A 24,754-nucleotide genomic window follows, 5' to 3' on the forward strand; every position below is an offset into this window, starting at 1 on the left:
ATGACTGTCAGAACTGACAGTGCTGTTCTGCTCCCTCTCTCTTCCTACAACCCTGAAACTCCCCTTTAAAAGTCCCTGTCCCCTGAGCAGCCATCGGGAGTTGGTTCTCGGACAGGAGTCCACCCTCTCCCCCGGTTGCCGGCCTCCGACATAAAGCAAACTCTCCTTTCCTACCAACACTTGTCTCTCGAGAATTGGCTTTCGAGCAGCGAGCAGCCGGACCTCGGTTTGGTAACAGAACCATTGACTAGATATTTGGCACATCAATGAACTTTTCTGGATTAAATTCATTATCTGTAAAATGAGAATCGTGATGCCTGAGTCTCGCAGGATTGTTGTAAGCATCACATGAGATCATTTGTTGATTCAGGAAACATTTATTTTATTTTTATTTGAAATATATCATATACCCAAAAAAGTATATAAAATTGATGTATATCATTTAAAGGAGCAAAATAAAATAAACACATATGTCCTAGGACCCAGGTTAAGAAATAAGTGGTACCTTGGAAGCCCTTTGTATGTCCCTCCCTGATAGCAAAATTCACCCCAAATCCCACCTGTTTTGGGGGTTTTTTTGGTCATAATTTTAGTCTGCATTTTTCCCTGAGACTGTCTTTTCCCCCCCAGCTTTATTGAGATATCATCAACATATAACTTGGGTTTAAGTGTAAGGTGTACAATGTGATGATTTTTTGTTTGTTTCATGTATTTTTTAAACATCTTTATTGGAGTATAACTGCTTTACAATGTTGTGTTAGTTTCTGCTGTATAACACACTGAATCAGCTATATGTATACATGTATCCCCATATCCCCTCCCTCTTGTGTCTCCCTCCCACCCTCCCTATCCCTCCCCCAAGGTGGTCACAAAGCACTGAGCTGATCTCCCCATGCAATGCAGCTGCTTCCCACTAGCTATCTATTTTACATTTGGTAGTGTATATATGTCCATGCCACTCCCTCACTTCATCCCAGCTTACCATTCCCCCTCCCCGTATCCTCAAGTCCATTCTCTACACCTGTGTCTTTATTCCTGTCCTGCCCCTAGGTTCATCAGAACCTTTTTGGGTTTTTTTAGATTCCATATACATGTGTTAGCATACAGTATTTGTTTTTCTCTTTCTGACTTACTTCACTCTGTATGACAGACTCTAGGTCCACCCACCTCACTACAAATAGTTCAATTTCGTTTCTTTTTTATGTCTGAGTAATATTCCATTATATATATGTGCCACATCTTCTTTATCCATTCATCTGTCATTGGACACTTAGGTTGCTTCCATGTCCTGGCTATCGTAAATAGTGCTGCAATGAACATGGTGGTACATGACGCTTTTGGAATTATGGTTTTCTCAGGGTATATGCCCAGTAGTGGGATTGCTGGGTCATATGGTAGTTCTATTTTTAGCTTTTTAAGGAACCTCCATACTGTTCTCCTTAGTGGCTGTATCAGTTTACATTCCCACCAACAGTACAAGAGGATTCCCTTTTCTCCATCTGTATATCTTCTTTGGAGAAATGTCTATTTAGGTCTTCTGCCCATTTTTGGATTGGGTTGTTTGTTTTTTTGATATTGAGCTGCATGAGCTACTTGTATATTTTGGAGATTAATCCTTTGTCTGTTGCTTCGTTTGCAAATATTTTCTCCCATTCTGAGGGTTGCCTTTTCGTCTTGTTTATGGTTTCCTTGGCTGTGCAAAAGCTTTGAAGTTTCATTAGGTCCCATATGTTTATTTTTGTTTTCATTTCCATTTCTCTAGGAGGTGGGTCAAAAAGGATCTTGCTGTGATTTTTGTCATAGAGTGTTCTGCCTATGTTTTCCTCTAAGAGTTTTATATATATATACATTTTTTTCCTTTATCCATTCATCCACTCAATCATTGATGGATCTCTAGGTTGTTTCCATGTCTTGGCTATTATGAATAATGCTGCAATGGACATGGGAGCGCAGATATCTTTTTGAGATAGTGATTTCATCTCTTTTAGGATGTATAGCTGAAACTAATAAAACATTGTAAATCAACTACATTTCAATAAAATTTTAAAAATTGCTCTGTGAGCTTTGGCTGGTCGCTTCACTTCTCTGATCCTCAGTTATTTTTTGTTGTAAAACCAAAGTGTTGCTTGGCTAGGCATGCCAATCTGAACGTATATTCTTTTGAAATACCATTTGCACATTTGTAGTTACTTCTGAAATGCTTTCTAAACAATATTCTAGGTTTGCAATTTGTGGTAGCCAGCCTCCATGGTTTCCCAGTGAATGGGGTTGATCTTTGGTGGAAATGACGGTGTCTGACTTCTGAGGTTAGATAATGAAGCCATTGTGGCTTCCACTTTGTGCACTCTTGGATCACTCACTCAGGGAGAGTCACCCACCATGTCATGAACATTCCAGCAGCTTTATGGAAGGCACTCGTGGGGAGGAGTTGAGGCCTCCTGCCAATGCCCAGTACTGACTTGCCAGTGACTGCGTGCGTCATCTTGGAATCAGATCCTCCAGCCTTAGCCGAGCCTTAGCATGATGAGTCCCAATCATCATATTTACTGAGAGACTCCCCCATCCCGAACTACCCAGGAAAGCTGCTCCGGGAATTCCTGGACTCCAGTAACTGTGTGAAATAAGTGTTATAATTGTTAAAACACACACACACACATACACACACACAAAAGAAAAACAAAGGGTTGGATCCCAAGGCTTTGAAATTGTGTTCCAGGGCCCTCACGGCTGGGGGCTGTGTATGGGGGTAATAACTGATTTGGTTCCCAGCCTCCTCCCCAACTTAAACCACAGCAGCTCTGCCATCATCTAGTGTATATATGGAGGATACACAGAGGATTTATTTTAAAGAAAGGAGTCCACTGCCAAAAATATGTTTGAAAACACTGGATTAAATGACCTCTAACAGCCTATGATTCCATCTACCAGTATGAAAAAAAAAAAACTTCTTACAAACACATGGGCAGCATTTTCTTCAGGGCTCACTCGTCTTGCCAGGAAGCACAATCCCTGAGGTTGGAAACAAAAGTTCACACTATGCTGCTCACAGATCAATGAATCAGGAGTTGCCCTTCCTGTGCATGAGGCTGGACAGAGTCCAGGCAGCGGAGAAAGAGCTGGTCCTGCAAAGGAAAGAGCCCCACACTGGACACAGCTCCACCCCCTGGGGCACCATCTACAAACTGGGGGGGACAATGGGTTTGCTTCTGTTGCCCACATTTTTTTTTTTTTTAACACGGGCCTTTCACTGTTGTGGCCCCTCCCATTGTGGAGCACAGGCTCCAGACGCGCAGGCTCAGTAGTTGTGGCTCACGGGCCTAGTTGCTCCACGGCATGTAGGATCCTCCCGGACCAGGGCACGAACCCGTGTCCCCTGCATCGGTAGGCAGACTCTCAACCACTGCGCCACCAGGGAAGCCCTTTTGCCCACATTTTGTTATAATAATAATGACGATACTAACCACATCAACAATGACAGCTAGCATGTCTCGAGGGCTGTGTGCAAAGCCTGGGAGGTGGGTTTCACATTCATGACCTCATTTAACCCTTATGACCGCTAGGAGGGAAGCATTTGTAGGTTGGGGAAACAGGTAGGTTAAATGATTCGCCAGAGTCATAGATGGAAGAGCAGAGCTGCAATGAAGATCCAGTCTGTCTATATTTATACAATTTTTTGCTACCATCTCACATATTTTAGGCCACTAGTCAGAACTGAGCAGCCCCTCTTTGGGTCTGAAGTACACTGATTTCACACTAGGAGGTTTTCATAGTTAGTCATTATAAGCTCTTCATTCATCAACTCACTCGTACATGCAACTGCCATTACCAAGCGCCCACTGTGTGCCCAGGCACAGTTCTAGGCCCTGCGGACACAAGGGCGAGGAAAACAGACACTGGTGCTCCCTCAGGCTTAGCTGGGAGTTGGGCTGGAGGAAGACCTGAGAAGCCAAACTCTGGGGAAGGAAGGAACGGAAGCTTCCCTTCAGGCTCCTGAGCCCAATGTCTTCCTTGCAGCACAGCTAGAACATGCCTTCAAGGGTCAGAAAGACTAAGTGTGACCTGGAGCTGGACCCCAAGAGCCTGAGCCTCCAAAGACAGTCCCCCTAGGAAGCCTTCCCGGGCTGAGCCCAACACGGCCGGTGCTCTTCCTGCTGGTGGTCCCCCCAGGGCTCTGCTGGCAGCTCCACCATAAGCGAGGGGGCCCTCCGTTAGCGAGCGCCACAGACACTGCACTGAGACAGCTCGTTTGGGAATTGTGTCAACACAAAGGACGGACTTTCACATTGAGAAGCGTGAAATCAGACCTTGTGCGGTCTGCAATCAACCTGTGCCACTATTGTTCAGAGCAGATTTTCAAGTGCGGGTCTTAATCGCCCGTGAGAGTCAATCAAATTTTATTCCATCTTTCAGTTGGTCTCATTATCTTAACAATTCTACTCTTTGGCTGGAACTTTGTTTTGGACAAATTCCAACTGTTCCATGAGAGTATTTTGTGGCCCCAGCAGAGCTCCTCAAAGCAGGAACCTACACCCTTGTTCTGTAACTCCCACCGACTTGGCCCCCGGAGGGTCAGTACATTTGTGACCAGTTTACCCGAGTCCTGAGGCTGGGATGCAACCTGCCCAGGATGGTGGAGGGGGGATGGGGGTGGGGTTAGTTCCCCAAAGGGAAGGTGGAAAGGGGCTCTCCACCGGGAATGCAGCACCTCTACCTATGGAGACCCTCTGGCGTCTATCTGCTCCAGCCTTATGCTGCAAATACTCCTCTATCTTGTCTTCAAAATCCAGCCCCAGTCCTTTGTGACAGCTTTGATCCCCCTCCTCTTCCTTCACCCCAGGCAAGGGACAGTTCTTAGATATAATCGGAGGTCTTCTAGAAAGCAGGGAGGAGGGCTAGCAAAGGGCCCTTTATCTTGTTTGTGCTTCTGGCTGACTTCTCAATGGTCTTGTTTTGAGACAGTTTTAAGCAGGGATCTAGAACACAGGCATCTGACTTAAAATCTCTTACTAGTGATTACCCCAAAGTTTTTCCAAAGTGCACTTAGGCCAACTCTTGACTACCTGGAGAAATCCTTTGGGAACTAGATCACAGAGGACTTGCCACAGCTGTTAATAAAATGATAGTCTGCTCTTGGTGATTTAGAGGGTCACTGAAGAGGTTTGCAGTTTGACTTGGGATAAGGTGGGACCTGCCTATCCAGCAGTGGGGACTGGACCACAGTGACCAGTAGGTTCCAGGAAGCGAGGGGCCCAGGCAGTGAGCAGCAGTGAGTGCCTAGTGCTCTGGGCCCCCCACCTGGCTCTACCCCAGCTGCTCAGGGGCTGGGCTGCTTTCCTGCATCCCTGGGTGAGACCCAGCAACCAATGTTGCCCAACTAAACGCTATCCATCCGACACATGGATAACCTGCAAAGAGTTGTCACCTAACCATAGGGGCTATAATCATCCAATAAACAAAGCCAGGAGCAAAGCAACTTATCTTTGTAAAACTTGAATTCAACACTTGTCTATCCAACCTCCTTTCCTGGCCTTTGTTAATTTAATTCTGGATAAGGAAACATTATTTTTTAAAAAGCAACAGCATTTGTAAAAGTAATACAAGGCCCTTACTTTTGTAACCCTGCTTATTCATCCATCTCTGTCACTTGAAGATACAGCGAGAAGGTGGCCGTCTACCAGCCAGAAAGAGGGCCCTCAGCAGAACCCGACCATGCTGGCACCCTGATCTTGGACTACAGGCCTCCAGGGCCTTGAGAAATACATTTCTGTTGTTTAAACCACCCAGTCTCTAGTATTGGGTTGGCCAGAAAGTTCATTCCGGTTTTTCTGTAAAATCTTATGTAAAACCCAAACGAACTTTTTGGCCAACCCAATAGTTTGCTATAGTGGCCCAAGCTAATACCAATTATTGATGCTTTTCTTCCCTCTGGTCCAGACAATGAGCTTCATGAAAGCAGTTTCTTGTGAGTGGTGCTGCTTAGTAACCATAGGACTTTGGCCTTCACAGGTAGGAGGAACAACCAAGTAATTTGTGAAATAACAAATGGACGTGTGTTCTGGCTCAGCCGTAGAGCTGAGGCTCTTACAGTCACCCAGGGATCCTGCAAACTCTTGATGTCCTGGCTACACCTGGACAAATGAGATCAGTTTCCAGGGATGAGGACCAGACATGCTAGCATTCAAAACCTCCCAGGTGTCTCTGATGCGCAGCCAGGGTGAGACCCAGACCCCTAAAGCTAAACGGGTGAAGTACCGAGGTGAGGGGTCCCCACCTAAAACTAAAGACACCAAGTCCTCCCTCCTGTTGCAGAGCTGAGTGGCCTGCTGTATGGGTACCAACAGGAGGAAGGTTGAGGAGCAGGGAAGGCGGTACATCGTTTCAACAAACCAAAACAAAATAAACAGCATCAAACTCGTAAGAGCACATTTTATTTGAGGCCAAGAAAAGTCTAGCTGAAAGGATTACACTTCCAAGCAATCAAAATGTAAGTGTTAGAGGCACTATTTTGATTTTGTAAATTCGATTTAGAAAAGGGTATTTGGGTTGTGCTTTCCCCGGATGGACAAGAAGGGCAAGGAAAACTGAAGAAACTTCTAATCTACTGATTCTGCTCTTCGGACCCAACACCAAGCTGGCTGAGCCCTCGTTGGTTCGTCTGTAAGTCGCTGACCCACCGCTGAGGGACACAGGCCAAACTATACTACACACAATTAAAGTGAGGCGGGGAAAAGCAGGTCACCTGGGGAGGGGCAGGCGCCCACAGCTTCAAAACTCCTCGTGAAAGGGATAATCCTTGTGGGCGGCACAGCTATCAGGAGAAAACAGACACATATTAGCTTTTTGAGGAAGAGATTCTGACCATAACACACTTCAAAAAGTCAGAAATGGTGTCTCATTTAGGTAGAAATAGAGGCCTCAGAGGGCACGAGCCTCTTCTGAGACTGCAGATCCTGGGTCTGCCCTTGGGGTCGTGGCCCACCTTCCAGTCCTCTGCCAGGGGGCTCTCGTCCATCAGCACCTGTGTGATGGACACCACCCTCCCTGTGTGCCCAGCACTGTGCCTAGGGTGTGCAGGGCGGCAAGACACGATTCCTGCCGCCTGGTAACTCAGTCTAGTTGCAGGACCAGAGAGCACCTGTTGCCTTAAACAGGAAGAGGGTGATAATAATAACATAAGAGATGTTAACAGTCTGCACACGGGACACAGCAAGTGCTCCGAACACGTGGAACAAGAAGCCACTGTCATCTCCAAAACCTCCTGGTACCAGTGGGAGCTGAAGTGAAGCCAGGAGAGTAGTTGAGGATTTGCTACAGGAAACACAGGGAGAGGGGACAGGCTGGATGTCGAGCTGGGGGTGGACCGATGCAGGCGTACGTGTTGGCCAAGGTTCACAGTCCCATCTGCAGGGCCAACGGCCTGTGTTGGGAATGGAATGGCAATAGCGTTGGGAAGTCTGGCTGGGCAGAGTGTGGAAGGCCCAGGGTGAACCCTGCTCGGGGCATACAACTCCTACTGAAATATTTAGGCCATTCAAAAGTTCCCCATGGCTTTTTTTTTTTTTTTTGGCATCCTATCAAACCTGAGAGATATAACACTGCCATTAGCCACAGGGGCTCAGTATAGCAATAGATGCCAAACTGTGGCAATGTGTATGTACGTATGTATGTGCACGTATGGTTAGAAAAAGCTTCCTAGGTGACCTGGGGATGTTGCAGCCAGCCGCCCCCTCCCCGCTCCAATCCTAACCCATTAAACATCAGTGGCCACAGGATAATCTGACAGCTGTTTCTAGAACAGCACTGGAGAGTAGAAGGAGTCTATACATAAAGGGACCGAACAGAAAACCCCTGTGGTTTGTCTGCCTTTCAATGCGCTGCGTCAGCAGCGGGAAGGGAAAAGGAAACTGAATGAACGATCAGCGATTCTCAAAGCAGAACAGATGTAACTTGGCGACCGATTCACTTCTCTCTTCTCTCTCCCTTGTCCACTAGATCAAACCTGATCTTAATGTCTAAAGGGTAAGCACCATTGACGTAAACAGGGACATCAGAAAGGGCCAGTGGTAAACTCTGCTTGTGGCCTCCTCCGAATCTCAGGCCACGGCGTGGCAGCAACACACTCACAGGCATGTGCTTGACCGAAGCTCAGCCGAGTGTTATCGGCCAAGATGCAAACCTGGCGGACACCTGCCAGGGCGGTGGGAAGCCACCAGCGGTGCAAACCCAGAACTGGAGAGAGAGCAGAGGCTGGAGAGAGAGAGCTAGCACCCGAGCCGGCCTTAGGGAAGGCTCAAATTTTGCTTAGAAGAGTAACTACTTGAGAAGAAGAGAAGAAACAGAGAAGTCGGACGATAAAAGGCACGAGAGAGGAGGTTCTTAGTCTCCACTGTGAAGTGGGGAGATTCTTCTTGAAAGCAGAAAACGTGTTTTAAACTTTACGGAGTGAATGCAGTGGTGCAAAAACGAAAAGAGAAGAAACAACCTTCCTTGTCATCTCCCTCAGATTCCAAACTACAAGTCAGAGGGAATACAAGGAACCAGCACATATATAGCTGGAGGGGCCGAGTGATTCTCAGTCACGTGGTTTAATCGCTGTCAGAGCTGGGATGATCACGAGCCCCAAGCACCATGGTCTTCCGACTAAAACCCTTTCATCAGTCATTAGAGGTAAAGAGTCACATGCAAATTTTTCCAAGAAGGCGGGGCACGAGCCACCTGGGATCAGCTGGTTTCAGATGTGCCACTAAAATTTGAAAATTAAAAGTCAATATAGGTGGTTACTGCAGGTTAGGCCAACAGGGCACGGGAGCGGGAGAAGACATCTAGGGCAGAGCTCCCTGCACTTCCCGGGGGGCTGAGTGAGGCTCAGCTGACACAGCGTAAATGTTTCCTGCTGTACACGGAGGAGAAGGCAAGTTAACGGGCAAGGCAACGTGCACAAGTCAGAGCCGCTGCAATAGCAGCACCTGGACAGTAAGGCCTCCAGGAGTTATTCTTTCATCTGCAGCACCTGATACCCTCCTGGGGCTCTCCCAGGACTCACCTCACCAAGGCACAGACCCTCCAGTTCCTGTTGTAGCTGAGTAAGGTGGTCATTTCCGCACTGCTCAGTTCAAAGTCAAAGACCTAAAAAGAAAAAGAAAAAAAAAACCAACCCTCCAATAAGCTCTGTAAACAGCTATCAAACACAGAATAGGAAAGCATACAAGCAGCTCCAGGCAGGATCGCTGATGAGATGCTGCCTGGAGTGCGGAGGGGCAGGAAGGTAGGCTAAACTCAGAGAAAGTTTCTTACGTGACTATTCAGAGAACGCACATGTTTTGTCTGGGTACTATGTGAACAATGAAAACAGACCTTCCCTTCCAGAACCTCCGAACAAAATGATACTTTTTCTTCCATTTACTTCTTCCATTCATTTCAAAACCTCTGCCGAGCACTTCCACTGTGATAAGCACCAGGGGGAATACAGTGATGGGTAAGGAGTGTCTTTGCCTCAGTTTACAATGAAGCAAAGGACGAGGTAATTCAACAGCTACGCTACAGGGAATAATTAGCTGCACACTGCAGGAAAGATGCTCCACAAAGCACGCAGGGAATCCAGAGGAATCAGGAAGGAGTTCCAGCTGGGAAGCTGAAGGATGTGGTCAAAGGAGACGCCATTTGAGATGGGCCTACGAAGCCAGATAAGGTCTTGGCAGACAGAGAAGATGAGAAAGGCGTTATCAGGTGGAGAACTTTGCCTACCCCAGGACCAGAGGAGGGCCCTCAGCTTGGATGATCACGGAATGTGCAGAAAGAAAGCCTGCTGCATACTCTGTGATCACAACTGTGCAAAAATGTGCAAAGACTACACAGTAAGATGCAGAATAATTATGTTAGTACTAGAGATTAGTCATTTTATGATGTTTCTTTTCTAACACCTTGAAAAAATAAAATATGAAACCAAAAATCCATCTCTAGCAGGATATGTGTTTCTCGTGGTCACTCTTTTACCACTTATCTCCTCCACCCTCCCCAGGCCCCAGGGACCAGCAGCACGTGTGACACTGGCCAGTGGAACAGGCAAAAATCAGCTGCTTGCTATGGAAACAAGAGCTGCTAGGAACCAGGGTTCAGGGGAAGACAGAGGGGGTCCTGGCAGCGCCGCTCTGCTCAGTGACAGCAGAGGCTCACGGGCACAGGGACCCTCCTGGAGAGCTCTTCTCCCAGCCCAGCCCCCAACACTGGTATGAGAGGCAGGCAGGCAGGAGGTGCCAGGAGGTCTGCTCCGCTCCGGCAGGTGCTCGGAGAGAACACCTCACTGGTGCCCTGTAAGGTGTCTGCAGGCCACGGACTTATCGGCACAGCAAGTGTTTGCTGAGTGCTTATGAAGGTACCAAGCACTGCATGAAGCCCTTCGGTGCATCTTTTTTAATCTTCATGACAACTCTTGAAATAGGTACTATTTTACAGATGGGGAAACTGAGGCACAGTAACGGAGCCCTGATGCAAACCCAGGCAGCATCACTCAAGAGCGACATTTCTCGGCAAATGACGAGTTCCCCGAGGAGCCTCAGCACAGGCGTGTGCATGCAGAGCGGGGGCCCGAGGCCCAGGGCCTGCCGGGCGTAGCACCGCCTCCCAGAGGAACCACTGTCCCTAGTCCACGGTGGGCTCCTTGCCACTCCAAGAGGAGACGGAGGGAGGGGGGGGCCCACACACATGACAATCCAGAGGCCCTGTGAAGAGCTGGCCCCTCCTCCACTGAGGATACCCTGGGCCAACCAGCCAGGATCTTACCTGGAAGTTCTCAGCAATGCGTTCAGGCGTCACAGACTTGGGGATCACGATCAAGTTCCTCTGCATGGGGAACCGGATCAGAACCTGTGAACAGAGGTGCCGAGTGCGTCCGTATACCAGGAGCTCTGCACTTTCATCTCACCTAATCTTACACACCCATCACCTGGAGAAAGAAACCCCAGAACTTCACAGCAAGGAGACCAAGGCTCAGAGGTGATGGGGTCATGCCCAGCAAGGGGGAGGGGAGGCGCTCAGGATCTGACCCCCGAGCCCCGCTCTCAGCCTCCTCGCCACGTGCTTCCGCATCTCGTGGGTACATGACTCCCCGTCTGGGAACTCGCTCTACCATCTGGGAGCGCTCAGCTGATCACGAGTGGCCTTCTGTGAGCACAGAGACGGGTGTTCCCAAACAGTGCTGAGTGCTGACCCTCGGGCCAGCCCTCGGAGGTAGAAGGTCAGGTCCGATGATCCCCAGACCACACGCAGTCTTCTAAGTCCCCTTCCACCACACACTCCAGGACCCCAGCCACACGTCCAGGGAGCGCGTGACAGGGCTCGGTCACTCTCCCCGCTCTGGCTAATGGGAACCACCACCACGAATGCAGGAAGTTCTGGGAACAGTCATGAGCGCCTGGAAATGGCTGTACCTGGGCTGTGGTTTTATTGTGTTTGTCTGCAATCGCTTTGATCCTGGGATCCTCCAGTAGGGAAGGGTCCTCGGGCTTGGCCCTGGAGACAGAAACACGGTCTGCGTGAGCAACCATCATCACCACCACTCCAGGCAGCCGGCAACCCTAACCCTAACCCTCATCGACCTTGGAGGGCAGCCCGCCTGTCTTCTGATTCAGAGCTCAGTTACAAACTCCCAACCCGTTGGAAAAAGAGTAGGCATCTTGCTTACTGGAAACACCAACCAGGAAGCCCAACAGGAGGCTCCTGGGGAGGTCTGCCCATCAGCCCCAGAAGCATTTTCCTTGATGCTGGATTTTTCTCTGTAGCCACTGTTAATCGTCACTAGCTGACAAGAGAACACAATCCCATGGAAACTCACCAGGGCCTGTCGGGAGAGCCAAGGGGACTGTAGGCAGTCACTACAATGCCTTTGGACTGGCAGTACTGGATTAACTTCTCCTGAGTGAGGTACGGGTGGCACTCGACCTGCAGATGCAAACAGGAGGGCTGATGGTGCCACTGTGGGCACGGGCCACGGGACACACAGGAAGTCTCCCCATGCTAAGCCCTCCCCTCCCCAGACATAAAGTTATATGTAACCCATGTCCCAACTCCTAGATAAGCTGTAACAACTGTCTCTGTTTCCCAGCAACTGTCCTTGACATTAACGATAATAATCTTGTTACTGCCGCCATGGGCCCTGAGGGTTTTTCTGGCTTTAGCCATTGATCAACTGGGACAGGTCTGAGGATCTCAATGTCTGCACACAGCTCATCTCAAGACCCGGCGTCTTCACAAGGCAGGCTCAAACCCTTTCTCTCCTGCAAGTTTCACTCCCAGATGTGTCACTATCTTTCTGAGCCATAAATCAGGACTCTGCCAGCATCCAGGGACCTGCCTCCCGGCTGCTCCCCAGGTGACACGGACAGAAAGTAACTGCCAGGATCACACGGTAACAAACACGCACAGTGGCTTCCCTGCCGGATGTTACCTGGTTAACCGCCGGCTTATATTTTAAGCCAGGTTTGTTTAAGATCTTCTCCACCTGGAGATGGTTGAAGTTGGAGACTCCAATAGCTTTCACCAGCCCTTCGTCCACCAGCTCTTCCATGGCCTAGAGACCAAAGAGGGCATGCTTGCTGCTGACATTTGCCCAAAAGGACAAGGACCAGAAGCACCTCTCTGACCAGTCAACTTAACAGGTCCTGCCCTATTCGGTGACAACAAATTAGATCTTTGGGAAGACACGAGGCACCAAGACAAAAGCCAGGTTGGCTTTAATGAGACAAAAAGCAAAACACAGTAAGAGAGTAACAATTACAGTGAAAGAAACGGCAGACCCGAGTATTCACACCTGGCCCCTCGCAAGGAGACTGGGGAGCTGGCAAGGAAGTGGGGGCCAAGCCAGGGGCTGCCTTACCGTCCAGGTGTCCACAAAATCGTTGTCACTGGGAACCACGTTGCCATCCCCATCCAATGGGAAAAAGTCCTTCCCAGGCTGTGGTAACAATCAAAAACAATCAGTAACAGACCTGCATACATCTGCTGGGGGAGCTGCATCTTTGAAAGCAAAGTTCTAGAACAATTATTCTAAGCTACAATAGCTGGCTATGGTTTTAGAGGATAATCAAGAGCGAATCCGTGTCAGTGTGGAAAAGAAATGGCAGACAACTCCTGAAGCCCCCAGACCCTCTTTCTATCAAATGGGTTGGTGCTGACCACCAGGTGGAGATGGACAATTCTTGGTCAGTGAGATGAACCCTGCTATGGATGGCAGTGTGTGGATGGGCAGGGAGGTCCCGGGATCAGGATTCACAGGGCCCATGTCCTGGCTGGATCCAAACCTACAAAACGACCCCCTCACCGAGCCTTGCCAGCTTACTGTGAAAAACAAAGGATGAAAGTAAGGCCCCGATATACCACAGTGCAATCGAATAGAGTCATAGGGTAAAAACCTGCATGCTTTCAAGCTGGTTGACAAAGCAGAAAACTGAGCCCCGTGGCTAGAAAGGAGGCAAAGGACATAATAACTAGCCCCGTGGCTAGAAAGGAGGCAAAGGACATAATAACTCCAGAGTTTTTTGTGAAGAGGCAGGCTGCCGAGGTTTACCCAGCTTCTGCAGGGTGGGGCGTGTGTGGAATGTAGAAACACACGAACATGTACAGGGTGTGCATGGGTATGTGTGTAGGTGCCTGAGGCAGGGGGGAGGGGCGGTTACCGATGACATCTTATGGCCATGGGCAGGAGTGTCACCTGAGCCACGTTCACTGTCACTAAGTTTCAAGTTATACAATCACCGAAGAACAAAGAGCAGCACCCTTCACACTCTGAAACGTGCATGTGAGTCACCTGAGGTTCAGATTCAGAGGGCCTGGATGGGGCCTGAGACTGACTTCTAACAAGCTCCCAGGTGATGCCATTGCTGCTGGTCCAGGGACCATACCTTGAGCAGAGCAGCAAGGACACACACAGACTGTGTACCTGCTCACGACCTGCTAACAGGAGAGGGTGATGCCACAGGCTACACCTGAGCCCCGGGTACCTACCTTGAAGCCAGTGGGCCAGTGAATAAGGTAGAGGTCCAGGTAGTCCAGCTTCAGGTCGCTGAGCGTCTTCTGGCAGGCGCCTTTCACCAGGTCCTTCTCATGGAATGTGCACCACAGCTGAAGCCAGCGAGAGAACATGTCTTACCCTGCGTGCCGGGAGCCAGACAGCTCGGGGACAGAGGACTTGCTTTCCTTTCCCCACAACCCACCCACTTCACTGTGACGCTATGAACAGTGGGGAGGGAGATTCCATCTCACACGTCAAAGGAAGGGAGGATGATCAGATCAAGGAAACCTTTCACAAGGACCAAACTGAAGGCACCAAATAGAATGGACAGGTCAGCAAGCCAGCCCCAGGCTCTAAACATGAGCTCTCTGGCCCACTCGCCCACAGGCTGGTCTTCGTGGAGCCAGCCTCACCCTCCCACCTGGTGTCCTCTGGGCACCACCAGCCTCTGGGTAAAAGACAGTGGCCAGCGGCGGAGATCAGTCTGCAGATGGGAACCAAGTACCGTCCTCAAAGATAACTCCCTGGAAAGGGGGTGCCAACCCACAGCTTTGGCTGCATCAGCAAGGGGCTCCAACCAATGGGTCCGGGTGGAATGACCATCCAACAGACAGGTGACCACAGACGGGTGCGCCCTAGAGCCCTCATGGCCTTGAGTCAACACACTTCCCCTGGAAGAACTGCCTGCCGGGTGATAACCGTAGCTGCATTAGCAGGCCCCAGAGCGTGGTCGTGGCCCCTAAGCTAATGCTGCCCCTGGATGAATGTGGACAAGAACCCTCCCCAGGCTCCCCTGAAGAGCGGGGTACCTTGCTAACGATGAAGAGGTCCTCACGCTTCACCGCCTGCTCCTGGAGCTTCTCCTGGATGGCCAACCCCACCTCGTTCTCGTTCTGGTACACGTGGGCACAGTCAATGTGACGGTATCCAAGGTCAATCGCTACCTTCACAGCCTCTGTCACTTTGCCTGGAGGGGACTGAAAGAAAGAGGAAATGGGGATAAAACCAAAAATGAAACAAAACACACAGTGTGCACACAACCCAGAAGCAAGGGCGGCAGGAACCCACGGTTCCTCAGGGGCTCCTGTTTCTTTTAAGGCTAGCAAAGGCAGGCCACGGTAAGTGTCTGAACATCCTGAGGTGAGATGCAATGTTGCTTCATTTTAGGAAAATCTGACAACCACTTACTAGCAGCACAGATCACCTTAATTAGATGGGCCAAAGCCTCTCGCTTCCTTGTTTCTTCAGAACCCGTTGACAGTATAAAAAAATCCCCCAATCTCTGAATTTATTAGGTTCCCAAGACAATAAGGGATACCACTTCCTTCAAACAGCTCAAAATATTTCAAAAGCGCTGTAAATATTCACTCCAATTCCCGTTTGCTTCCCAAGTTCCATGAGTGAATGCCTATGATTTATTTTCTCCTTCCACTCATGGATTCTGGTATTGGCCATCACTTGTTTTTAAGCAGTTTTGAGTGTATCAAAGTCAGGAACATTACTGGTGCAGATTCAAAGGCCTGTGCTCCCATCTCACTGCGTAAGAATCTGCTTTAAGAGGTGGAGGTGGGAGGTGGGCCCTCAGAGGTATTAGCGGACAGAAATGAGTTGACAGGAGGGGGAAATGGGAGCCGTGGAAGACCACCATGTGGTTTGTGGTCAGAGCGGCAGAAAGACTGAACGCCGCGCCTGCCCTGACCATCTGCGCGTCTGAGTGAGCAGGACAGGCGCGGGGAGCGCCCCCAGCACCCAGTCTGACCGCACAGACACTCATCTCCGCGATGCTCCTCTCAGACCAGAAAGGTGGAAAGCAAACGCGTGTGCATCAGACGGTTGCGTGCATACAGCGCATTCCTCTGGAGAGCTGGGGTAGAAAAGAATGACCTGGAAAGCTCCCCAGGGCCATGAGCAGCTGCAGACATCTGCTGTTTTGACATTGGCTGTTGTGAACAGGCCAGGGCAGAGGAGCGGGGGACCCTCGCCCAGCTCTCTGGCCACCACGAGGGAGTAGGGGGCGTGGATAGGCGATGCTGACCTCAGGTATGAGATCAGAAAACATCTTCAGACAATGAGGCAACCTCCTAGTTCCCTGGAGGACCCAAGAAGCTACACCTGCAGCCTCCCCCGACCCTGTTAAAGGAACAGAGCAGGGAAACCTTGGCATAACCAGAAGGGAGTAAGTACCACGGCCTCCTTGTGGCGTCCTCGGCACAGCTGCTGAGAGCGGAGCACACCCCTCCCCAGGAAAGAGAACAGGTAAGGAGACCCAGCCGGGGAACTGGCTGCCGGCGCGCGTCAGCTCTCTTCAGGCTTGACGGCTCCCTGACTGGATTTCTCTGCGGACCTGTACTGTGCCAGTCCAGCACCTCACAGCCCCCAACCCTGGGCAGAGGGGCAGGAACCTTTCCCAGGCCCAGCCCAGCCACACGCTGCATCTGCCACAGCGACTGGCACAGGGCCAGAGACATGACCCCAGCCAGGCCCATGAGAATCAATCTTTGGACTTCAGTTGATGCTACCAAGACAAGACTTCCTTCTGCTGGGGTCCCGGTGCTGGAAGCATGTGAGCCAGGAGCTGCTAGAGGAAGTGGGGTTGAGGGAGAGATGAGGGTTGGGGAGAGACGGCACCTGGGCACATCTTTTATAGCCTTGAATCTGGTACACCTGACATTATTTTGTAAGTCAATGAATCCCCACCCGGACACATTTTTTTTTCCTGCTTAAGATTAAACTGGTTATCCAGTTCCTTGGAACCAGAAGAGTGCAGAGTAGGATAATCAAGGCTGCTGAACAACTGACAAAAAAACTTAAAAACACGTTCTTGTGATGTTTTTATAGAGAAGCCAAGGACAGAAATGACCTTCAAGAGGTCACGAACAAGCTACAGCTCCCTGACCCTTCCCTGGACAGAGGGCTGATTAGCGAGAGAAGCACGTGCTAAGAAGCTAAGCCCAAACTGCTTTCAAAGGGGAAAGCAAAGCAGAAGCGAGGACTGTCATGCATTTTACAAATTGAATTTGTACAAGCTGTGGCAATTCATAAAAAGACTCTTGCGAACGGGTGCTACATGCCGGACTCCCCTTTTCAGAGACGCCTTTGCAGCAGTGGGGACTAAGGCTGCCTGCGGCCACCGGCTGTGTGCAGCCGGGAACCAATGGCTCTCACCTGGGCTGGGCGGGCCAGGCCCGCCTCTGCGACAGGGATGCCGGTTGCTAGAAGGCTTGTGCCAGGGCAGATATGTCACAAAATGGAACCTGCCCCGTGCGGTGTTTAGCCCACAATAGCTCAAACTGAAAATAACCACAGCTGCCATTTGTTATGGGTCAATTTTCACTAGTTTTAAACGTGCTATTGAAGTGAATCTTCACCACGACCCCGGTAGATACTGTTATCTCTGTGGATGAGGGAACTAAGGTGCAGAGAGGTTACGAAACTGGCCATGAGGGTGCAGGAAGATGTCAGGATTCAAGCCCTGGCACGAGGACCTGAGAGCCAGCCTCTGCTGAGAGGTCTGTGTACTCTGGGGTGGATGGACCCCAAGGGGCTGTGAGACACTGGTCAGGGAGAGGACAAGTCTCCTGGGCTTGGAAAATCATCCTCTGAGATGAAAATATACCAGAATCCACAAACTATGTTCAATGCTATCTCAGTCAAGAGCCCTTCCCACAGAGACTAAACTAACTTCCCTCATCACTTTAAGATACGGTAAAAAATGACTCAATAAACTTGGGAATGCTAACATACAATTACACCATCTCCCCGTCCCATGTCCACATTGAAAACTGCCCATGGAAGGCAGGGGTCCAGACTGAGACTTTGAAAAGAAAATAAATCGTAAAGATCTGTTTCCATACATCTAATAAGAAATCTGCAGAAAACCAGCAGAGGAAACACCCAAGTTATAAATAACCAAATTATACAAATCCTTTAAATTTATTTAAAAATAATAATAATACAAATACAATAATACAAATCCTACAGACAAAATCATGTTTGAAATTCATTTCTGCCACTCATCTGCCCTGTGACTTGGCCACATGCACCTATTCCCATCCCCCTCAGACCTTACAGCTCCAAAGCTCTAGCTTGGGCAGCAACCTGATGATGTTCTGGGCTGATGGCGCCAAGTGACAGTGGTGACAAGTCTCTGCCCCTGAGGCCCCCTTCAGCTTCACAAACTGGGCCTATTTTTTTTTTTTCATATAGCACTCCCAGGAAAACTATCACTCTCTCTCTCTCTCACCCTTTAAAAACCTAATCATCTTCCACTTTGCTTGTAGCCCATGCACGTTACTTTAAGATAACATCCCTCCCTCTAGTCCCTCTGCAAGTCAAAAACAAAAAACAACAAAAACACCACAGATCCAAAGGAGAAAGGTTATAAAACAATGTCATTGGTAAAAACAAAGTAGCTCAGAGACTGAATCCTCTGCAGTTTTAACATGGGGATTTCTGGGAGGAGAGAACTGTGTCCTTTCTGACGTTTTTTTTTTTTTTGAAATTTTCTCTAGTTAGCAGGTATCATTTTTGTAATAAAGGAGGTGGGTAGGGAACAAAGGAAACTTCGCTTTGGGGAAGAAAAACCATCCTGGGTAAGAAGTATGAGAACAGTGTGCCAATGGTAACCCTGGAGCAAGAAAACAGGTAACCATAACTTTTAAATTTATTTATTTGTTTTTTTATTTTTGGTTGCGTTGGGTCTTTGTTGCGGTGCATGGGCTTCTCACTGCGGTGGCTTCTCTTGTTGCAGAGCACAGGCTCTAGGCACGTAGGCTCAGTAGTTGTGGCTCACGGGCTCTAGAGCACAGGCTCAGTAGTTGTGGCACACGGACTTAGTTGCTCCACGGCATGTGGGATCTTCCCGGACCAGGGCTCGAACCTGTGTCCCCTGCATTGGCAGGAGGATTCTTAACCACTGAGCCACCAGGGAAGTCCCCAACCATAACTTTTGATGTGAACTTAGATTAATAAAGAAATAGTCCATCAACCTCTAAGGCCTTGAAAACTAACATATTCCGGAAAAGCTGTCACTGAAAAACACTGTTTACCCTCTTCTGATTAAACCAGCTTTTCTTCAGAGAAACTCAACCTGCATTTAAGAGAAACTAAGCTTATTTCTTATTATTGGTTTTGTTTAAATACTAGTGATGTCACAATATAATTTCCTGTTTTTCATTGTAAATATAAAGCATTTTAACTAGATGCATGTTAAACAGACATCTGTGACCTAATTTCTCAAAATGTATTCCAGGTTCCAACTAATTTACTTAGAATCTTCTGGAAGAGGAGTTGGCAAACTTTTTCTGAAAGTGGCCAGACAGAAAAGATTTTAGGCCTTGTGGGCCAAATGGTCTGTCATAACCGCTCAACTCTGCTGCTGGAGCAGCACAAAAGCAGTCATAAACAATATGTAAAGGAATGAGATGTGTTCTAATAAAACTTTATTTACAAAAACAGGCTGTGGCCTGCAGTTTACCAGCCCCTGAGCTGCTGGAAGAGCATACAAAGAAATGCGGATTAGGCAACAGTCCCAGCCTTGATGTGTCCTAACTCCTATTCACAAATAACATTCTGGCTTCCAATTCAGCCCCTCAATAATAAAAAGGTGTTCTGATATTGAACACAGATATTCTGGGGACTAAAACGGTTTTAGCCCCTGCTCTAATTTAATCAGTTGACAATACAGTCCCTATCAACTTGGGGTAAACCTGAGTGAGCTGGGCCTGCTCGCCTGCCCTGTGCTTACACACAACGTTCCCACTCCGCACAGCTGGGAGACCTGGATCTGGCAGTTTTGTATCAACAAGGCTTAAAATCTGCCACACTCATAAGACTCCAACAACATAAGCATCTGGCAGAACCCTGAGAATGGCAACAATGTGCAATTTTTCACGTCAACAGAGACGCTTTTCATTGTTTGGTGCAGAGAAGCCAACCTCACTTGGCTTATCGTGTTCAACTATGTCCAAATTTATTTTACAGTTTAATAATGTAAACCACAATTTCCAATGATAAAGAGCATTCTGCTGAAGAATCTTTTTCATTGCCTTATCACAGGAAAACAGTCAATTCTGGCTATGGTTTTTACACCAAAGCTCATAACTCGGTTTGGCAACAAACACAGACCAACTTATGAAACCAAGATTAACTTCCTCCCACTCAATGTGAATCAATCTGTCCGGGATTCCAAGACACCACTGTCTCCACTTGCTTGAGATGGGGATGGACCAGGAATGGCCCTGGGCAGGCAGGTCTTATTTAAGTCTCTTTGACCTTGAAGAGCTCCAGGTGTAGGCCTGCAGGGACATGAGGCTGGTGAACAGAAAAACAAGCTACTGTTGTAGCTCCAGTGCCAGCACCTCTGCCCTCTCCCCTCTCCCCCAGGCTGGGATCTCAGCCCATCATGAGCTCGCCTTGAGTTCTTTCTCAGCATTTTCTCCTTTTTTTTTTTTTGCGGTACGCGGGCCTCTCACTGTTGTGGCCTCTCCCGTTGCGGAGCACAGGCTCCGGACGCGCAGGCTCAGCGGCCATGGCTCACGGGCCTAGTTGCTGCGCGGCATGTGGGATCTTCCCAGACCGGGGCACAAACCTGCGTCCCCTGCATCGGCAGGCAGACTCTCAACCACTGCGCCACCAGGGAAGCCCTCTCCTATTCTTAAAGGAAGTGATATCACCCTCAAAGAGGCAAAAACTGGTTTATCGGCTGCAAAAAAAAAAAAATCTTAGCTTATAAAATGGTTTGTGGCCCGCCAAAGAGCCACTGGACAGACATATGTACGGTCTATCTGTGATGTTGAACTTTACTGGGGGGCGGGTGGCTAGAAATTAGGGAAAAATGTCTCAAAGCCTCCTGGGTGCGGGCAGATACAGAGAAAATGGAAAAGAGATGGAGAAACTCTACCTCCGTTCCTAGGTTTCGAGTGTGTGGGTGAGTTACAACGGCCATTTACCATCAACTTTTCAGCTAGGGCCAAACATTTATTAGCAACGGGACACTGGTCAGCATCAGAAGTAATCTGTTTTAGTCGCTTCCTGGCAATACAACGCTCATGGCTTATATACCGTCCATTGGGGAAGTCAAGCTTGCCAAGGGAAACTGCCTCTAAGCCACATGGGCTCTGAGGCAGAGATGCTCTCCCATCGGCCTGAAACCTTCACCTCCAAAGAGGGAACGGAGAGTGTGAGGACCTTCAAAGGAACAGTGATTGGAGACTCCCAGAGCCCTGCCAGGAGTCTGAAGGATACAACACAGCCACCGTCACATGGAAGATCCACAGGAACGAGGTGCTGCACCCACTCCCAGAGCCTCCCCCAGTTCTCACAAAGATAAGCAAACGGTATTTAGGTAACCCCATTTTTGTCCAGCATCTGTGAAGGAACATATACACACACACGGGGGAAAGGTATTAAAACACTATTCATATACCTTTTTTACTTGAAAAAAAAAGGAAATCTACTCCAAGCCCATATTTATACCATTTCATTGTCACCTCCCCTACCACGCCTCTACACAATTCCGTACAACATCTCCTCGCCGCCCCCAAAATCTAGTTATCTTACTTCTTCGTATTAATTCAACACATATCTTTAGGGTACCTACAATTTACCAGGCACCTGGAGCAGTGCTGTAAATAGTTGTGACCAAGGTAGACGCTACCCTTGCCTTCAATGAACTTAGTCTGCTGGAATGACTGATCTAAATGTACAGATTTTACAGAGCTATCTTAACTAAATATACAGCTTTGGGGTTGGTGGGGGGAGTGTTAAGTGCTCAAGCAGATGATTTAAAACCCGCTTTTATCAACTTTTACTCCTTATTTACCCCAGCCTAGTGATTTTGAAATGATGAACCTAAGGTCAGGACCATAATTTCTGAAACCGTGAGCTTAGAATAAAAATATTGGAATGCATCCCAATCAGTAAGGTTTAAGTATTGTTTTGTGGAACTTTTGTTCCGGTTACATGTGATGGTGGTTCACCATCGTAAAAACTGTAATTTGCCATTGCCAACAAAGTGTCTGTTCACATCCATTCCAGGAGAATAACCTGTGACAGATGCAATTTAACTTGGTACAATGGTCATAATTCAATTACACCCTTAGAGCCACCACTGGGCTTTTGGAAGGAAACACAAGTCACATATACTCTGATCACTTTGGCCAAGAAACACTTTCTGTGTGAGACAACTCTACGACGCTGTATTCACCCTTATATTTACAAATTTTCAACTGCAGGTTTTTCGGGTTGAGGTAAGCACCATACGCTGCTCTATTTCAAACCATTCCACGGCGTCCTCAATCCATGCAGTGTTTTCTTTTCCTTGTCTGTGTGTAAATAAACAATGCCCAATCCTATATTCAAAGTTCCAAGGAAAACCCAGGTCACAGCTGTGCAATGTAATATACAATACCTGAAGCTAACTTATAAGTGGCTTAAAATTATTGGGTTTTCCCTCGGCGCCCATAATACCACCCCTCTGTGCTCTCTAATTTTCAGATACTCAGATTACCCTTTTTACTCCTAACCGTTTCTGGGGGACTCTGTGAAGAGATTTCAGTGGTACCGAGGTCTCCGAAGACAGTTTTACTACTGATGGCAGCTCGCAGTTTTGCACGAGCGGGAACCTCCCGGCCCAGATTTTCCACCCAGCACACTACACCCCTAGGGGCACGCCCGGCTCCGGGGAGCTCAGTGGCTCGCGTCTGGGGACATGTAAATAGACGGGTCCTGGGCAAACTCGTGCCGCCTAATTGAATCACCTGCAGTCTCCCGAGCTTACCTTGGGACGCTTATTCCTGAGGGAGCAAAACCGGAAACGATTAAGGACAAACTATTTCGAAGAAAGACAAAGGAGCGGGCGTTAAGAGGTGCCGTTGAGCGAGGGACGCCGGAGCCCAAGGCTCTTTCCCCTCCATCTCTCAGGACCCGCCCCCGACCTCCATCCTCGGGGCCACAGCGGCGGGACACGGGAAGCCCCCTTCGTTCGGCGCCCCGTTAGTGACTTTCCAGCTGGGGTCTGATTCAAAGTGCGGCCCGCGGGTCCCAAGCACCAGGGGTTACAGGGTCGGCCGCCCGTGAGGCGTTCTCAAGCCCCCCCACGCAAGGCCCCTGGGCCGAAACCGCAGGCCAGCGCCCCGCCCGCCTCGGCGTCCAGGTTCCCGCGCTGCAGGCCGGATCCCGCCGGGGGCCCGGCTAGCCCGAGCGTGGCTCCTCCCAGGCGGGGCGTCCGCGGCGGGGTCGCTCAGGGTCACTGTAGGTCTCTCCCCGCCCCAGGCCGCGCCGAGCCTGAAGCGAGCCCCGGACTGCGCTCCTCAGGGCACCTACCTTCCAGGTGCCCAGCCCCAAGATGGGCATCTTTGCGCCGGTGTAGAGCACGAGGTGGTTGGCCATGACTGCTAAGCTCCGCTGACTCCGATCAGAGGACCGTGCAGCGCAGGTTGTAGCGCGGTCCTTTATATAGCCGGTGAGGCCCGATGAAGCGGCGGGTATGATAGGCGCCCGGCTACGCAAGGCGGCTTCTGATTGGCCCGCCCGCCAATCAGGACGCAGCGCCTCTGTTAGCCCGGGGTGGGGTGGCTCTGCGGGGACGCTCCTCCTGCTAGGTCCTAGCGGGACCGGATTCTTTTCTAGCCGGTGGTTCGCCCACGCCCCACGCGGCGCAGCTGGCTCAGCCAACTGCTGTGGAGCGTGGAAACGCGAATGTTTTAGCAAAAGTAACAGACTTCTCGTAAATAAGTAGCCTGGGAAGGGGTTTTTCATTTTTTAAAAGAGCGCATATGGGTACATTTGTCTATTGTTCAAGACCAGTATCGTGCTCTTTGGGAATTTGACCAAAGCCGGGTCTTTAATGTGTAGGAACACACAGACTGCTGCTGTAGTTTAGCACACTTTGCTCTTAGAAAGGTGCACGCCAGAGAAGTGGCTTGCAATCTTGCTGCAAAACATCACCTGGAGATTAGGGTTTGTCCAGCCTGTATGTAGCCTCCTAGGGCTAACTTCACACTCCACCCTAGATGTGAGCTGTGTCTGTACACACTGAGTGTGGTTCAGCAAGCCTTCCTCCAAAAGCCAGCATCTCTTGAGGTTAGAAATCCCTGATGAGCTTAATCCAGAACACAGAGAGGACATTCAGTCTTTGGTAAGTATGACTCCATCAAAGCAGCATATTTCATACATGGTAACTTAGCGAAGCTCTAGATGAATAAGGCAGAAACCCACAAAAGAAAAGTTAACTTTAATATTGTAGCTTCAAAATATTCCGAATTAGGAGGTGCTAGATAATAAATTAATCGGCCTTAACTGGCAGGTAGGAAAACACATTAGTTTCCAAGAAAACCATAGGAAAGTTGCTGGAAGAGCTTTGTAGAGAATTTTGGATTCTTTCCAACAACGCTTCTCCATGATGCTGCACCCTACCTCAAATTTGATCTTTCTGCTCCAACTCCCTTTAATATTTCCCCTAATTATGCAAGATTGGGAACTACCTCTGCCCGGTAATGACTCAGGAACCAGACCTCTCTAAACTCCATTCTGGTGATTTTCCGTTTAGTGACTTCTAAAAAGTGCCCCCCTAGGAAAAATTTATACAAAACAGACTAGCCCAGAGATTTTTTCCTTTAGACTATTATAAAAACTGTTGTTAGTAGGCAAATTCTGATACTATTTGTCCCCCCAATAATAGAATTTTAATTTGAGCCTACCGCTGGGAATTTGGTTTGTGTTAAAACAGCAGTAGCCTACCACACTGCA

The 24,754-nt window shown here is 49.0% G+C and overlaps 1 protein-coding gene across 2 annotated transcripts; it reads right to left on the reverse strand.

The window, feature by feature from the left end:
* Window positions 1-6,406: 6,406 nt before the first annotated feature.
* On the reverse strand, window positions 6,407-23,470 carry AKR1B1 (aldo-keto reductase family 1 member B). Of its 2 annotated transcripts, XM_060108092.1 has the most exons (11): window positions 22,942-23,047; window positions 22,785-22,835; window positions 14,815-14,982; window positions 13,999-14,115; window positions 12,872-12,949; window positions 12,443-12,565; window positions 11,831-11,937; window positions 11,427-11,508; window positions 10,780-10,863; window positions 9,044-9,126; window positions 6,407-6,808 (listed from the first exon to the last, which is right to left on the reverse strand). In XM_060108092.1, the coding sequence occupies exons 1-11, from the start codon at window positions 22,945-22,947 to the stop codon at window positions 6,766-6,768; spliced, it is 942 nt and encodes a 313-aa protein (XP_059964075.1). In that variant the 5' UTR covers window positions 22,948-23,047; the 3' UTR covers window positions 6,407-6,765. The 2 variants fall into 2 exon arrangements, with proteins under 2 accessions (XP_059964075.1, XP_059964074.1); XM_060108091.1 differs by lacking the exons at window positions 22,785-22,835; window positions 22,942-23,047 and adding an exon at window positions 23,330-23,470.
* Window positions 23,471-24,754: the final 1,284 nt, after the last annotated feature.

This window comes from Mesoplodon densirostris, chromosome 9, assembly GCF_025265405.1.
Source record: "Mesoplodon densirostris isolate mMesDen1 chromosome 9, mMesDen1 primary haplotype, whole genome shotgun sequence".
NCBI lineage: Eukaryota > Metazoa > Chordata > Mammalia > Artiodactyla > Ziphiidae > Mesoplodon > Mesoplodon densirostris.